This window comes from Saccostrea cucullata, unplaced genomic scaffold (genome assembly GCF_032062105.1).
Source record: "Saccostrea cucullata isolate Sc308-1 unplaced genomic scaffold, CSIRO_AGI_Scuc_v1 ctg14, whole genome shotgun sequence".
In the NCBI taxonomy this organism is placed as follows: Eukaryota; Metazoa; Mollusca; class Bivalvia; order Ostreida; family Ostreidae; genus Saccostrea; species Saccostrea cuccullata.
Window position 1 is genome coordinate 615,105 of NW_026941090.1, and position 17,538 is coordinate 632,642.

General features: G+C 31.8%; 1 protein-coding gene across 1 annotated transcript; it reads right to left on the reverse strand.

The window, feature by feature from the left end:
- Positions 1 to 13,438: 13,438 nt before the first annotated feature.
- On the reverse strand, positions 13,439 to 15,396 carry LOC134257095 (GLIPR1-like protein 1). The gene is made up of 4 exons (XM_062739738.1): positions 15,331 to 15,396; positions 14,739 to 14,855; positions 14,302 to 14,437; positions 13,439 to 13,551 (listed from the first exon to the last, which is right to left on the reverse strand). Exons 1-4 carry the CDS (start codon positions 15,394 to 15,396, stop codon positions 13,439 to 13,441), a joined length of 432 nt encoding a protein of 143 aa, XP_062595722.1.
- Positions 15,397 to 17,538: the final 2,142 nt, after the last annotated feature.

Sequence of the window (17,538 nt, forward strand, 5' to 3'; positions counted from 1 at the left end):
TGTTGTACAGTTATTACAAGTTTGACTTGTTCTGTACCTTTATAGAAGACATGGACACGTATCGATGATCAAAGGTACATGTATAAGTACATCCGTCAGTAGTTAATCCTGATATTCGTCATAAAACTCATTTAAGTAAAAACAGATGGCTGTAGATATTGTTTTTGTGTGATAATTCGTGTTTATTTGAATTTAAAGTGCATATGAGATCCTGTTTACAAATCTCAACCTAATTCACAAAATTATTATTTAGGAATTGTACTATCATCATTAAAATTGCCTACTTCTCACTTGTGACTATATAGTTTAAATGAGATTTCTGAATTGAAAGAAAAGTCATTTTTTAACATAATTGATATTAAAACTTCAATACTATAGGTCAATTCATTAGTTTTTAGTTTGTTCAAGATCTTTACAAGACAATATACAATATGTATCAAAAAATTATCTTTTATTGACAATAGATAAAACTAAGTACAATTGTTAGAATTAAAAAAAATCTTATGTATATCAACATGCTTTTTGACATCTGCGTGAACACTTGCAAATTGTCTGTTTATGAAAATATGAAGCACTTTTATCCTAATATTTTTATATATACCTTTAAATGAAAACATAAACCTGTTAAAAGGACGTGTAACCTGTATTGTATTTTCTTTTATTTCCATGTTTTCATTCTATTTTGATAAAATTAATCACAGAGAATATATCAAGATTTATCTCCTAACCCCTCTGAGATTTAGTAAATGTCGTTGAAAAATGAATTAAGTATATTTTTTCAAATTAAAATTGTTATACCAGGAAGATTTGATTTAAACATTTTCAGCATATTAAAACATATCTAAATTTATAGCTGAAATTTTGTTTAAGAAGTGTATTTTAAAAAATCCTCAAATTCACCTAAACATGTAATTAAACTTATTTATTGGTTTTTGATTATTTTTTACGTTAATGACGATTTATCTTTTCATTTTTAACAAATCAATGTCGAATTAAGCGGCAAATTTATATTACTTTTACAGAAATCAGTCAAAATATACACCATCGTGAATCTTCTATCTCTAAACCTTTAGGCAGTGACATACTTTTTTCTTAATTCATTTTTTATATCTGATAAAAAGAACATATCTACATCTTTCAATTCTTCTGCATTACAAGCGGTGTCACAGAATGTAAGGTACATTAATAATGAGCTTTAGAAAAAAAATAATTACAATTGCTTCGCGATTTGAACTTTAAATAAGGTTTGTAAACATGATTTACAAGTACATATGTTTCAACCATTGATACAATGTCTATTACTGATAACGTGTTTCATTTGAGTAAATAGAATTGTATTCGTAAATGATAAAATTTATGATAAATATTTGCATTTTCTCTATTTCCCTACCAAAGGCTTGCATTTATCAGTATTAACGTAATTCTCTCACTGATGTACAGTTTTGGGTCAAACTCGTGCACTGATAAATCTGTTTCACAGCAATGTTTGTTTGTTTAACGTCCCTCTCGAGAATTTTGCACTCACATAGAGGCGCCTTCAGTTATATACAGTGTATAGTTGTTTTTTTTTTAATATTTGTAGCATTTTATGTTTAGATTGAAATAAAAATCTCCAAAATTGATAGAAGAAATTGAGGAAATATAAATTTCAAATTTTAAGTTTTTATAGTTTTGACTTAAAAATGTAGGTCAAAATAAGCAAATTGAGATAAACTTTTTGTTTGTTTTGAACATATTTTATTGACAATATGTCAAAGGGATTGGACACAAGTTCCAAAAACTTAGATAGTCCTCTCCCATAAACTTTTTAATCTCTCAAATATTTCTTGGGATTTAACAACTAATGGTTCAGAGTGAAATAATTATTTGTGATCTGGCCTGGTCGATAAGGCATTGGGTTCAGCTGGCGATTTTTACCGCATTTATCAGTTCCATTCCTAGTTGGGGATACTAGAAGCACCTAGCTAAGGAACTCTGACGTCACGGCACATATTCGTCATCAGTCTGTGCTGAAACGTTTTGAGGTAAGGATGTTTCCATTATGGGAGAAAATTATTCGTAAACTTATGTAAGTTTTTTAATAGTATATTTATAAACATTGACTGACTTATGCCTGGTAAAAGGTGATTTATTTATTTATTTATTCCTATCGATGAATAAGCGGTCAATTTCCGTCAGATTGTAAGACTCCTGTTCATGAATTTTTCTCATCCCAACAATGTGAGACAGCATGTAACACGTGATTTTTTCCATATCAAATTTTACAATCTCTCCTAGATTTATTTAAACTATACGGAATGAATAAGTTACCAATACCTGCCATATTTAAACACATTGAGCAAGGCAAGTGAAAGGGAAATGTATGGGGTATTGAACCTTTATAGGCATCTCCTCGTATACCACTGAATGAAATTTTGTACTTTCACGGAATCTTTGTTACATTGTGCCATTGAGCACTTTTTAACATTTTTTGATTGGGAATACTGTCATTCTTTCTTTAATATTGAGTAGTATCCATGCAACTCATCCTATACTACTGAATAAATTTTAGTGACACTATCAGAGATTCTTTAATCTATTACATAATGCCATTGTGCACCTCCTAATCTTTATTTTTTTAAATGAACACTCATTTCGAGTCTGTCTAAGCATAATACGGACTTGTAGTATTGTAACATTTTGTCAGCTCTGTGCTCACAGTTAAACTCTATTTAAATCTACACTGACTGACAAAGAAATTGAAAGAAAGTATTGGTATTTCGATTTTTGCTTATATACTGTGTAACTTGCTAAGGTAAATAATTAAATTCTTTTTTATTTAAGTTTGTTTTTTTCCTTTTCATTGAATTGAATTAATAAGCATATCTCTTCGCCTCCTTATCGAAATATAATGTTTTGCACAAAAAAATCTCGATTAATTTATTAGCTCTGTTAAGCCAAGGGCTCAAGTGAGCTTTTCTGATCAAAATTTGTCCGTTGTCTGTCGTTGTCGTCGTCGCCGTCGTCGTTGTTGTGAACTTTTCACATTTTCATCTTCTTCTCAAGAATCACAGAGCCTATTTCAACAAACCTTGGCACAAAGTATCCTGGGGTAAAGGGAATTCAAGTTTGTTCAAATGAAGGGTCACTCCCTCTTCCAAGAGGAGATAATTATGAAAAAGTAAAAAATCAATGGCATTTTTTAAAAATCTTCTTCTCGGGAACCAGAGGGCCAGGAAAGATGAAACTCATGTGGAAGCATCCTCAGGTAGATTCAGTTTTGTTCAAACCATGACACACACGGGTATGTTGGGGCCACAATAGGGGATCAAAGTTAAACATAGGAATTCATAGGAACAATCTTTTAAACACCATTATAACGAAGAGCAGTAATGGAGGATTTTGCTTTGTTGTAAGGCCTTAGTGGAATTTTATGAATCCATTCAGTCAATAATTGACTGTAAGTGTCAATTCATTAAATAAACACTAGTCTTATCAAGATGTTTTCTCAAGAACAACTGGGCCAAGAAAGATGAAACTCAAGCTGAAGCATCATCTGGTAGTATAGATTCAATTTTGTTCAAGAAGGATATGGAGATAACGAACAGTATTCAATTTCAAAGTCCATAAAACAATACAATACAAAATAGGTGCAGAGCAAACCATCAGAGGTGGGATCAGGTGCCATGGAGGAATGAGCATCCCCTGCTGACCGGTCACACCCGCCGTGTGCTCCTTGTTATGATCGGGAAATTATGGAAAAATCCTTTGTCAATTCAGTGCATAAATAATGGACTAAAAATAAGTGTGAAAAACGTCAGTCAGCATTTGTCTCAATGATGAATTGTATTTGCTGACAAGGCCATTGTATCGACCATAGATTTTACGAAATGATGACTTTAAACGAGACTGTTGATATTCTTGTTTCAACAACTTGCTTGTCAGTAATTTACCTCGTTTTAGAAATTGTTCATACGTAGAGCATGCTCTTGCGTATCGAATCAATTGAGATATATACACACCTTTTGCAGGTGATGAAGGTATATTGCTGCATAAGTAAGGGAAGTTGACGATAGAAAATTTTATGTGCTCTTAAATGCGGGCAATAATGAACAACTCAGTTCGTATGTACATGTACCTGAAGCACATTTGCAGCTCTGTTCTGCAGCCATTAAAATGATAAAGCGAGTGTTTGTGAATAGAGCATTTATTACATTACAAATGCCAAATAAAATGAAAAATTTTACAATTTCAGAATGCAGCAGAAGGTGGGGTGCAAAAAATATCCCACACCTTCAACACAAGAAAATCAGTAATCTGAACAATAATAAAAATGTGCATGGAGGTTTGAAGGGGGGTGGAGGAGGGTAAAATTTTCAAACCACGTTTTTTGGAGCCAAGCGGAATTATGAATATGGGTTAGGCTAATAGCCGTAAATAGAGGGCGCTTGGAAACTATAACCCGGAAAAACCCCTCAAGACCCAAACATTCATACACATTATTAGTAAATCAAAATACAAAAACTTTGAGCATTTAGATCCCATAAATTCCTTTATATACATAAATACACTAAAGTCATCACGTTTATCATATAGCTTGGTTGTTATATTACCATTAACGTCTTTTTCAAGTACAATATCCGGGTATGAAACAGATGTGTCAGACTCTGTGGTATTCTTTATCTTAAGCTCACCAGGATATATCGTATCGACGTAGGAATGGAAATGATCATTGTTAATTGACAATACGTCGTCGATATATCTATATGTCGAGTTGAAGGCCACAGCAAGTGTTTTCTTCTTTTCAAGCATAAGATTTTGCACAAAATCTGCTTCATATGAATATAGAAAGAGGTCTGCTAATAACGGAGCGCAATTTGTACCCATGGGAATTCCAATAGATTGTTGGAATACCAGGTCTCCAAAAACCACATAGATATTGTCCATCAGAAACTCAAGCATCTCTTTGATGTCAACTTCAGAGTACTTGTGTGTGCAATCGAAATGTGTTTTAACAAAATAATTTTGCAAATGACCAATGACCAGGTAAGTAAATTTACGAGTTCCATTTTTATTGAAAAAACAGCTGTCAATGATATCAAAAAGTCTGGACTTTAATTTATCTTGGGGGAATGGTTGTGTATAAAGTTGAAAAGTTGTAAGTTTTTAAGCTGTTGATTTTGGTAAATTCTTGTGATTTCAAATTGTCCAAAAGTTCTTTGGAAATTTTTAGTATCCACATTTGATTTACACCACTTCTTGCATATACTGTTGCACAGTACTCTTGAAGTTTTTCCTTCACTACGGTTAATATCTTAGTGAGGAGTAACGAAAGAAGCTTGGTGGAACATTTACTGGAACCCGCAATGTATCTTTGTTTGTAAGGATTTTTATGAAGTTTCGGAATCCAGTAGATATAGGGAAGTTAAAATACATTTTGACTCTGTGAAATACTTAAAATATTTTAAAATGACATATGATTTTTAAGAATTTCTTTCTTAGAAAGGGAAGTATGAGTATAAGTAGGATTACCACCATTAAAACCAAGCTCTTCTAAAATACAATTTATATAATGAGCCTTACAAACGAAAACAATGTTGTTACCTGCTTTGTCGGCAGGGACCAGTACGTACTGATCATGTAATCTATCTAATTCCTTTTCACTTCTGGATTATTGAATACAGAAGGATAGATGGTTTTCATCTTGCCCCTCATCTTTTAATACGCGACTTTAACATGGATCTGATACATTTAATCCATTCTGACAAGGTATCAACGTCTTCCTTTTCATATCTGGCCCATCGTCTGGCGTAATTTTCAACAGAATCCAAAATATTTATGAAATTCCGACGCCACTTGAAGGATCGGGGTTCCCTATATTTAGGACCTTTTAAAATAAGTGATCTAAGGTCCTCATTTTTAACTATATTTACGTTACCTTTGATAACGTGTTCAGCAGGACTAAAATTATTGGGCGAAGAAGAACATGAACATGATGGAGGATTATGTTTCAGATACTAGTACTCGGTATTCAGGTCATGTAAAGTTTTTTTTTGTAATTGAAAAGTTTGGAAGCAATGGTCGATGAATATTTGTAGGAAATACAAGGCGTAGTCTTTAACTTGAAATATGGTGGAATACAAGACTGGACCCTTTTGTGACAAAGAATATCACTTATATTAACCGCGTCAATTCCTTTATTGGTGTATTGAAGTTTAAGGAAAATACGGATTGTTTTCGCTGCATGTTCTTCCGTAAAACGTGCGGGTTTAAAAAGCCTATGATTGCAGTATCCATAATCACATCCGAGCCTATATTCTGGTGCCTTAGCCTTTTCAAGAAGACTATATAAAAGTTTCAAAGGGACGGAGTAAAGTTTGGTGCGAATATGATGTAGACCGAACTGTTGATTTACATAAGGTAGCAATGAATCAAAAGAGACGTTGTGTATTACAGGTTTATTGTACGACCGATGTCCATGACTACACTTACGTCTCTGTGTATGGTTAAAAAGTCCCATCAAATTTACATTGCTACACCGTGGACTGGAAAGATTTCCAACACTATAGATTGTCATTACATCCATAGGGAAAGGCTGTCCCTAATTTTCTAATCCAAAATTCTTCTCTTTGTCTACGGAAAGGTGTACTCAGCGACGAACTATTTGTGTGGTGATAAATCTTTTCGAGAATTCTAACTTTCAATGCAGCTTCAAATCAAGACCCCCGGGGGTAGGGTGGGACTACAATGAGGTATCAAAGTTTAACATAGGAAAAATAAGACAAATTGTTAAAGATCTTCTCAAGAACAGCAAAGCCATAATTGGTCATTTATATGGAAGCATTCTCTGGAAGTGTAGATTCAAGTTTGTTCAAATCGCGACCCAAGGGCGTTTGGTGGCCTGGGTCACAATAAGGTATTAAAGTTTAACATAGCAATACATAGAAAAATCTTTGAAAATCTTATTCTCAAGAACAGCAAAACCATAGATATAAAATCATTCTAGGGTAATGTAGATTTAAGTTGTTCAAATCATGACCCTTAAGGTAAGGGTAAGGCCAAAATAGATGATCAAAGTTTAAAGAAGGAAAACATAGAAAAAAAATATTTAAAATTCTTCTTCTTGACAAAAGCAAAGATGTGATTGTTCGTATTTATATGGAAGCATCCTCTGGTATCGGAGATTCAAGTATGTTCAGATCATGACCCCCGAGTGTAGAGTGGGGCCACAATGGGGGATCAAGGTTTTATGTACTAGGAATACACAGGAAAAATCATTGAAATTCTTCACAAGAACAAAGCCATGATTGATCATCAATATAAAAGCATAAAAAGAATAGATTTGAGTTTCTTTAAATACCCCCACCCCCTTGAACCCACTTTTATATTCAATACTGAACTGATTTTTGCTTTGATTTGCTTTTACATACCTAGTGACTCAGGTAAGCGATGTGGCCCCTGTGCATCTTGTTTTAAATAAGTCTTAAACGGATGATTAAATTCTAAATGATATATTTTTATTCATTCATTGAAATAAATAAGAAACACTGATTACTCAGTTTATTAGAGACAGATTGCAAATGGTTTTGAATTTCGATTTCTTAACAAATACAAATAAATATAATTAAGAAATTCACTTTATAACTAGAAACCAGTGAAAATATACTAAATCAAGAAAGCAAAATTGACTTCTGTACTCATTTTAACTCAGTTTCCCTCTCAGATTTGTTTAACTCGAATGTTGTCGACTGCTACTGCTCCAAAACCACTAGTTCCACCGACACGCCCAGTAAAATAAATCTGTACAGTTAAAGAAACTTGTAGTCACATCGAAAACGATTAAGCACTATATGCAATGTTTCGAAAAATTTCTCTCGCAAAAAACTCTAAATAAGTATTGCATGTTAATGAACTTATTTTTGTAACACTAATGCTACTAGTAAATCTTTAAAATTTGCGAGAACGTCAACAATTTAAATGCAAATAAAAATTGATCCGTATATGAAAAATTTAAAAAAAATAATTTTGTCAACAATATGCATAAATCATGGATTTCTTAAAAAAATAAAAGTTGTGATCTGTTTCCCTATCTTCTTGATGGGTCACACGTGTAAAAGTTGTTCAAATTCCTGAAATATCAACTTAACTGACAGAAGCCTCCCTTGGTTTAAAAATAGATTGTTTTATAGAATATGCTCTTAAGCATCAAATACATTGAGAGGCAAAAATTTTATAACCAAATTGTGAATTTTAATTATTACTACAAAGGTGAGGAAAGTTGACGATGTAAAGTTTCAAGTTATCTCGTTTGACAAACTACTTAGCAGACAGTTAATCATTTTCATCTATGCTCAGTAAAACATCAAAATATGAAATGGATGTGACAAGTGTCTTTTATTTCAAATTAACAAGGTTATATTGAATCAAGACAGAAATAGAAATAGATGGGTAAAATATCTTTGATCAAAAGTAAGTTAAAGACTACAGCAAAAGTTTTCTCCTTCTTTTGTACAAGTTTTGAAATATACTCATACTCAGCTTTTAAAGTATAAAAAATGCTAATAAAAGAACATCAAGTGTCCATCGGAATTGATTTACATTTAAGTTACATTTACATGAATATATGAGCTAAAATTAATGCAATAAGATATCCTGTCTTATTTTTATATTAATAGATTTATATGTGATTCTATCAACGATTTTTGGCTATAAGGGCTTTGATAAGTTATAAACCGGTATTTGTTCAAAACAATATCTTAATTTTTAATTATATTTGGTAATATTAAATTAATTGTCCAAACTTACAAATGTTTTAAGACCTGCTGGTATTTCGACACTTGAGGCTTTCCATATTCCATTATCACCCCTGGTATAAAATCGGGTGAACCATTTAACTGGTTCTCCCTGACCATACGAAAAAAATAGTTCCCCGTCTCCGGTGGATGTGTAATTGAATTCAACTCGCACTGAAACATCTGGAATAAACAGCTACATTGATTGAATTTGATACGAATATATATCTCACATACGTTTTGATGCTTTATTGGTTTTAAGACATCGATTTTTCTTTTATATTGTACAGAGATCAAAATTTATTTTGAGATGACCTAGTACTGCATTTTGAACGACGTCTGAGGTTGGGTGGATCTTTTACATGTGCAAAATTAACAAAACATTATACAGGTATTATATTTCACATAAGCATTTCCAAGCACTTTAATACAGCAAGTTGTCTTAAAATAAGATTAGTTTAGATATATAAGAAATATAAGATGTAAGAAAAATGAAGGATCATTTTTCAAAGTAATGGTCGGTTTTGGAAATGTTATATTCCAGATGACCTTGTCAATTGACATGTTGAATGTACGAGATTTCTTAAAGCAGAAAAGTTGAGAAGATTTATTGATTGAAAAGCATAATTTAAAAGCCAAGATACTTTGATATATAATGAAACAAGTAATAATCTTCATAAATCTTGGCTTTGCTTGCTTTATCTCTTATTCAATTTTTTTAATTTTCTAATTTTATATACCAGAAATGTTTTCTTATATGTAGGTGTCATATAAAATAATTTTCAAGCATTTAATCCCCTAGCTATCTGCACTTCAGAAATAACAAACCTGGCAGTTCCTCTGATAAGAACCATGCAGTGTGCTGTGTTTTAGAAAAACTTGCTAACATGGAAAAGTAATTTCCCTCTGGAGTACTTCGAATTCCAGGAAAGGCCTGAAATAAATTCAACGTTAATGCATTTAGTTATTTATTCTTTATAACAAGCCTGATAAGTAATATAGCGCACGTTTCTACTTAATTGGCAACTTTTATGTTAATCAAAAGCATTTCATATAGTAAATATGTATTCAATAACAAGAATTATCATCTATAAAATGCAAATAAAAATCTAAACGCTGTTACTTTTTTTTAAAGAAGATTACTTACTGTAGTTCGGAAGAAATTCACGCCGTTATAATCATAGTTATCCAAGCAAAGAGTAGCTTCAAAGTTGCAGTGGAGGAGTGTTTGTGCTTTATTAAAAATTTCAGAATATCCGTTTATACACAGGGTAGCAAGTATTTGCAGAGAAACATAGGAATGAACGCAATGCTTTATACTCCAGCCTGAAAAGCGAGAGGGTATATTGTAATCGGGATGTCTGTCCGTCCGTCAGCTTGTCTGTTATGCTTTGGGGTATCAATCTCTTATCCGCAACTTATCTCATACCACTGAATAAAATAAAAAAGACTTTCACAGAATCTTCCACTTTACATTTAATCCGACACATATTTTGGGTTTTCCATAAATAGAAGTAAAAAGTAAAATAGGAGGTGCACAATGGGATGATGTAATAAAGATTCTCTAAAAGTCTCATCAAATTTCATCATGTGGTAAAAGAGGAGTTACAGTTAGGAGATGGGTACCCAAACGCGTAACAGACAGAGAAACGCACGGACATCCCAATTACTATATACCCTTCCGCTTTTCAAGCGGGGGTATAATAATTTTAGTGCATTGTCTAACTGTCTATAGAACCAAAAAAGTGGTTATGTATCGCTTGGTTTCATTATAGTGCAGAGGAAGGAAAGGCTAGAAAGAAATTCTTTGAAAGATTGATTTATGAAGTTGATAAATTTATTTTTATAGAGGTATCTGAGCTATTGGATATTTCATAACTTTCGTCGGAAAAACCTTTAGAAAGAAGTGTTTTGGAGTTAAAATATTTCAAAGTGCACATTTTGAGGACCTCTTTTAAGCGGATTTGAAAAACCATTGCGACTCTTGTCTCCATTTTAATAGCACAATAGAATGTTAACAAAATAACCCAATGATAGGTTGAATTTACTAACAAAGTCATTATGACGACTTTTGAGTATACAAAACAAATACAAAACAAAGGAAAGAAACAAACAACATTTTGTTCAAATTGTAGATTTCTTATCTTAAGAGAATCACATGGTAGGAACATCAATTCGTGATGAAATGGTTGATCAAAAGACTTTGTATGGAGGAAATAAAAGGGATAAAATGAGAAATTTTATTTCGTGAAATGACGCTAATTGATTCCTCGGGGCGTATATTTAGGAATCTACAGTACCTTCTTATTTTTTGAAATTAGAAAAAAATGCCTGTTATCTTTTTCATATACCAGTACCTACTTGAAATGCTGCATAGTCCTTTGTTGCAAGTATATTTAGGAGGACACTGGGAACAGGTTGCCCCGTCTGTGAAGGGACGCAAACTGTTAACATTCCCACTGTTAACAAAAGAGAAAAGGTTTCTTACCTTTACCTATTAAGAAGATAAGTAATACATATTTGTGTAATGTAAAACCGTATAAGTAAAAAAAATTTAGCGAGACGCAAATTTAGCGATTTGTATTAAAAAAAACTGGTATTTTATTTTTAGCTAAAGAAATTATTACAAATAAAACGCAGTTAATTTTTAGCGATTTCTAATTTTAGCGATCTCAGCACCCTCGCTTAAAATGCCAAAAGAACAAGGTTCACTTTTGCCTTATTTGGCCCTGTGAATTTCTGAAAAACTGAAACTGCATAGTTTTTGTGAACAATGCATTAAATATCACTTAGATCTTTGGTGACTGCGTATCTATCAAAAATGACGTCATTTTTTGGCTAGTCAATGCGATATGGCGTCACGAAATGCGTCAATTTTCTCATATTCTGAAAAAGTCTACAAAAATGGCCAATTTTTAAAGCTATTTTTTGATATTTGATATGGAGCGCAACCTCTGATCTAAAATATGCAACTAGTAAATGATAGAACTGTTTCTGAGGATTAATGGACATGTTTAAATTTTTAGATCGGAGAGTGCGCTCATATTATTTTTCTTCACTGAAAGTACTCAATTATACCTGTTTACCTAAAAATTCAAGAACATTGCAATTTCATAAAGCCCGTTTTCCTATACCTGGACTTTTAGAAGAAAATTTTTAATAGGATATGAAAGCACCAAGTCTCTATTTTATTTTAATGCTTAAAATAGAAAAGCAAGTGTTGATCAATTTATTGGTATATCTACAGGGCCATTTTATGCATAAAGTGAACCGACTTCTTTAATCCTTGCTAAAAATTCTGCTTATACGGTATGTATGTACATCTTACCCTGGTCCGTAGTTACAAACTATGAGGTAATAATTTCCACAGAGTACTTTTGCACAGCCTACATATTCGGATTCAGACCACACTACCTGTGAAATATCTATTATATTCGCATAAAAATTCAAATTGCTTCCCCTGATAACTCTCCATTTGTCAATTTGATCTTGCTTTATACTTCATATACGTTTCAACACCTTAAGGTTGGCCCGTACTTTTAGAATTTTCTGTCAAACTGATAATTTTTTCATTTAAATACCTTAAATAAGTCTTAAAGTAACTAAAACACCAATAAAAGATACATCTTTGCAGGTTAATTTTCATACAACATGTCTCAGAGCACATGCCTCTAAAAACTCAACAGCCAAAATTGGACATAAAGATTTGTGATATCATATTATATTTAGTTATGCACCAAATCACATCAAATTTATGTTAAAACTTATGAAGATCAAAAATATTCATTTGCCAAGAGAATATTTGAAATTTTTACTGCAAAACACTTAACAAACATATGTTGAATCTATCCATGTCTTTCAGAAAAAATCTCAAAATATCTTTATTTTTTATAATTCTCAAAATCCAAATTGTTTAGATGCCATTTTTTCTTTAAAACTATTAAGAATTATATCTAAAATTAACAGAAACACATACTTTATTATGGTTGACCAGAGAATTTTGACAAAATAGTCTTTTAAAGACATTTTTGGAAAATCAATTTTTTCAATCATTCATTGCAAAATTTTTTAAAAATAAAAATTAAATGGATGATATAGGCTTAAAATCAATAAAAAATAGATCTCAGGTTAGTTTGCTAAGAAGAAAATTAAAAAGGTCTGGGTCCATAAAAGCAATTAAGAATTTTGTGTCTGTGTATGTACCAAGTGACATATAGATCTTATGGACAGAGTGCAAAGCGTTAATTTCCATAAATAATGTATATTAAATGCTTTGAATGCACAATAACACTATAATAAACAAATATATACTTGCTAAATTATTTTCAATCACCCCAAAAGATCTTATTTCAAAAGACAAGTGATAATCAGAATTTTATATTGATGTGTAAAATTAAAACCGGATCCGTAAAAGTATGGGCCTACCTTAACGAAGAAATATTATGAAAACTTATATTATATACAAAGATCTTATTTGAAAGGTTGCATATAAATTGATATCAGAAGGAAATGTATTTAACAAGCATACATGTAGTTTTAAGAAGCAGGTCTAATCCATCACTATAGCTTACAATTTCCATATTCTTAGAACCAAATCTAGTGAGGTAAATTTACGTCTAGAGCATAAAAGTGATAGGAAGGAGGGGAAAAAAGAGGGAATTAAAGACTTAAACTGAATCTACCTGCGTATAATGCCCACAAACCCCTGTACAAGTGTTTGATGAAAAATTGTAAACATGTTTTTCGTTATCCCATAGGGTAACAGAGAATGATGCTGAATCTACAATATAAGATGTATCACATCTCATGTAAGGTGCTGGTAGACTATTATGATGAACAAAAGAAAAAAGCACAATTGAATTGTTGAGAATATTATACGGTTAATTAATGTTTACATTAGTGTCTATACCCTTATATTTACATTTGCAAATGTTTTCCTTTATATAACACTACTGAAAGGAATGCGTATCTATAACTGTATAAATACAGGTATGGGGTCGAGAGGTCATAGATGTGCGTTTGGATAACCGTTTGACGTAATTTCTCAGTGACGTCATAAAGGGTTGACGCGCGTTCAGTGAATTACATACATGCCGTTGGGTTTGAAAAATAATGCATTTCACATGTTAAAAGTCACAATTATGCAAATATAAAGTATGAATTAGTCACAAATGTAAATATATGTAATAAGGTATCATTTTAAAACATCTATCGGGCTATAAATACGGGTCGGTACGAGATTAAATTCATCATAAAAGCCCTTCGGGCTTTATGGAATTTAATCTCGTGACCGACCCGTATTTATATCCCGATAGATGTTTAAAAATGATACCTTATTTCTTAATTGAAGTATTAAAACGAAAAGTTGACAGAACATATTAGTCACTGTGTGGTCGGTTGACACTCATATACGTAACGTTTAATGACAAGGGAAACTGAATATACTCAAATTTTGCCTTTCAATTTTTTTTCAACTATAATTCTACAAACTTCTAACTTTTATTAATATTCAAAATAATTTAAATAATACAACCATATGTGCCAATGTATATATTTTCTCCGACATAATTAAACGTTGCCGATTGTCTTGATCTTTCCGAGTTATGTCTAAAGACACACTGGCTGGCATAGTTATAGGCAACGGTGGCAAGTTCTTCACTCCATTTCTGTTTTAAAAAGTTAAAATACGAGAAACTTTATATTTCAGCTCATAATATATATGTATTCGGGGAAAATAAAATAGACCTAAAACTTTTTATGTACTATGCAAACCTGTTAAAGCAATCAGAAACAATGATTATCGGTATTCTAGCATTTGGATGAACGCGTAGTTTCACTCTAAATTAATGGAAAATTGAATATCTTCATAAATGCTTTAGCTGACTTACATTAGTCGAATGAAATTTAATTATTTTTGTACCGTCTCATTTATTTTTAATGATTACATAGTTTCTATGAACGTCTTACCATTTCTCTCATGTTAGTAGCCGAGGGACTTACGATCCTTCTCATTTCATTATGAGCGTTTAGAAATTCTTCATTTTCGTTGACTTCTCTCTTTCTCAGTATTCTTCTAACAGGACCCTATAGTTATAGTTAGAATTTTACAGAAATAATGAATTGCTGGAGAAATAAAAGTGAGAGTCATATGGAATGTTGGTGTTTTAAATATAACAAAATAAGTATAAAATTCTCATTTACGTTTTGTTTTCCTTTATGTTTGTATATTGCTATGGATGTTTTTTTTTTTTGGCTTCATTGTAAAAAAGCAAATCCCAAGAAGATGATTTTATGTACAGATTTTGCGGTAAGCAGATAATTTTGTGCACAGAGTTTACGGAATGCAAAGTATACTTTGACTATATACAGTTTAACCACTTTTTTCCATGAATAATATACATGGTATTGTAGTAGAAGTTATGCGAAGGTAAAACTTGTAACATTGATATTTTACGAAAAATATCTTTTTTATATTGTGCATGGAAGTTCCAAAAATTAATATAAAAGTTACTAGTACTGGAAGTTATAATATTATATGATGATTGAAAGAATAACTTACCTTGGGTCCTTCCTTGGACCAAGCTCCAACAAAGCATATCAGCAATCCTACGGAGACTAACAGCATTGTTTTTTTACACAGAAAATATTTCATTCACACACGGCTATTCCTAATCAAAACAGAAAAATTTACATTCAAGCAATTTCAACATCTTTTCGCATCAATTATATTCGGCAGGGGATGCTCACTCCTCCACCTGATCCCACCTCTGATGTTTCGGAGGTCTGTGTTTGCTCTGCTCCTATTTTGCATTGTTTTAAGGACTTCGATATTGAATACTGTTCGTTATCTCCATATCCTTCATTTCAAAAATTTAATTTTTATGATGTTTTTTTTTTAAACCACTTTGAATGTTGTTTACAAACACAATCAAAGATATGACTTCATATGTGTAATTTAAAGAAGAGCACTTGCTCACTTTTTGACAATTTCTGATGGACAAAAATTCATTCTAAATTAGTATTAACGGGAAAATCTGATAGTAATGAAACTTTTGTAATCGATTCCAGGGTTAGGGGGGGGGTGGGGGGTTGACTGTCCTTTCATACATCGCATAAATTAAGGATTATTTTTGTTCATTTTTGCTACTTTGACTGTATATTTGAAACTCTATATCTGATATTGAATATCTGATTCATAGAAAACCAGAAGTCTCTGTCGAGACTGTAGCTCTACTGGTTTATACTTAATATAACAAAGGAAGAGAAAAGTAGCAGTTGGGACTTAAAACTTTAAAACAGAAATAAATATCAAATATAGATAAAATTATCATTGCCGCTCATCAAAATAAAAATCGATGCACATAATTAAGTATCTTAGTATAGTCTACTTGTGTGCCAAGCTATATTGAAATCGGACCAAAACTGTAGGAGGAGTAGCATTTTGAAAGAATGTTTACAGACAGACAGACAGACGGACGGACGACGGACGCATTACTATCGCATAAGCTCTTCTGGTCTCTGACCAGTAGAGCTAAAGATTATTGAATTTTTCCTATGAATAAACATCTACAAGGAAAAATCACATTATTTCAGCATGTTTATTACCAATTATAAATATTTGTAATGTTAATCTTCATTGCAATATAAACAATCAAGTACAGGAAACCTTTCCTTTTTTTTATTGAGAAGCAAAAATGAAATCTATATCGAGCAATGCCTCACTGGTCACCCCCAACAAGACATTGATTATACAGGCGGACACCATCTGTAATGGTGGAAGTTACAAATCATCCTGTGAAAGGCACATGTCACACAGGAAAAGATTCAATTCAAATGCTGACAGAACAAAAATATGGATTTGGTGGTACATTACTCAGTATCTAGGGTCTTTTTGTTCTTTTATGATTAAAAAAATATTTATCACTACTTTTTTCGCTTTCTTTGTAAAATTTATAATCCAAATAAATTTTTACCAGCAAAATAAGTGATTTCCAGTGAATTATGAAGAAGACGTACCATCCGTTGAAATTTGTCACAGTTATCGATGCTAGATATACCCTTGATGATTTGTAAGGAAACTTCTTGAAGAAGTACATGTACTAGTACATGTATTAATTTAGTAAAAAAAAAAAACCTTGGGGAAAACATGTATATATTTAGCTATATATGTCATCTTACATTGACAAATACAATAATAATATGAGCTTTCCACTACAAAACGATATGTTTGCCTTTTCAATCTTTGTTCAAAACAATTAAGAATCTTAATCTTTTATGGATTACATAATTTCAGACAAATCAACTTAAACAATTAAACAAGAAACATTTTTTTTACATAGCTTTTCAATAACAAGCCGAACCTAACATATATGAACTATTTATTCACGTAACGTAGATCGCGGGTTTGCAGGCCTTTTAAAAGTGTCCGAAAACATACCATGAAAATTGGTTATATGATTCCTTTACCTTTGATTTCCATTTTCTGAAAATTTTATGAAATTCCTCTGCACTGTTTTTGTCTCATTTAATTCCAACCCTTCTATTGTAGGAACATCGACGTTATCTTACTGCATTGTGTAGGAAAAACGTCATTTTTGGCTTGTTTTTAAGCAAGGTATAGATTAGAAAAAAAATAATAACTTATAAATGATGCACAGGAATTTGTTTCTCCTTTGTTATTTTAAAATAAATCTACGTGAAAAAGTTAATATGTCTTCGGGTTCGTTTTCTGGTAATTTAATTGTAGATAATTGCTTTTATATTGAAT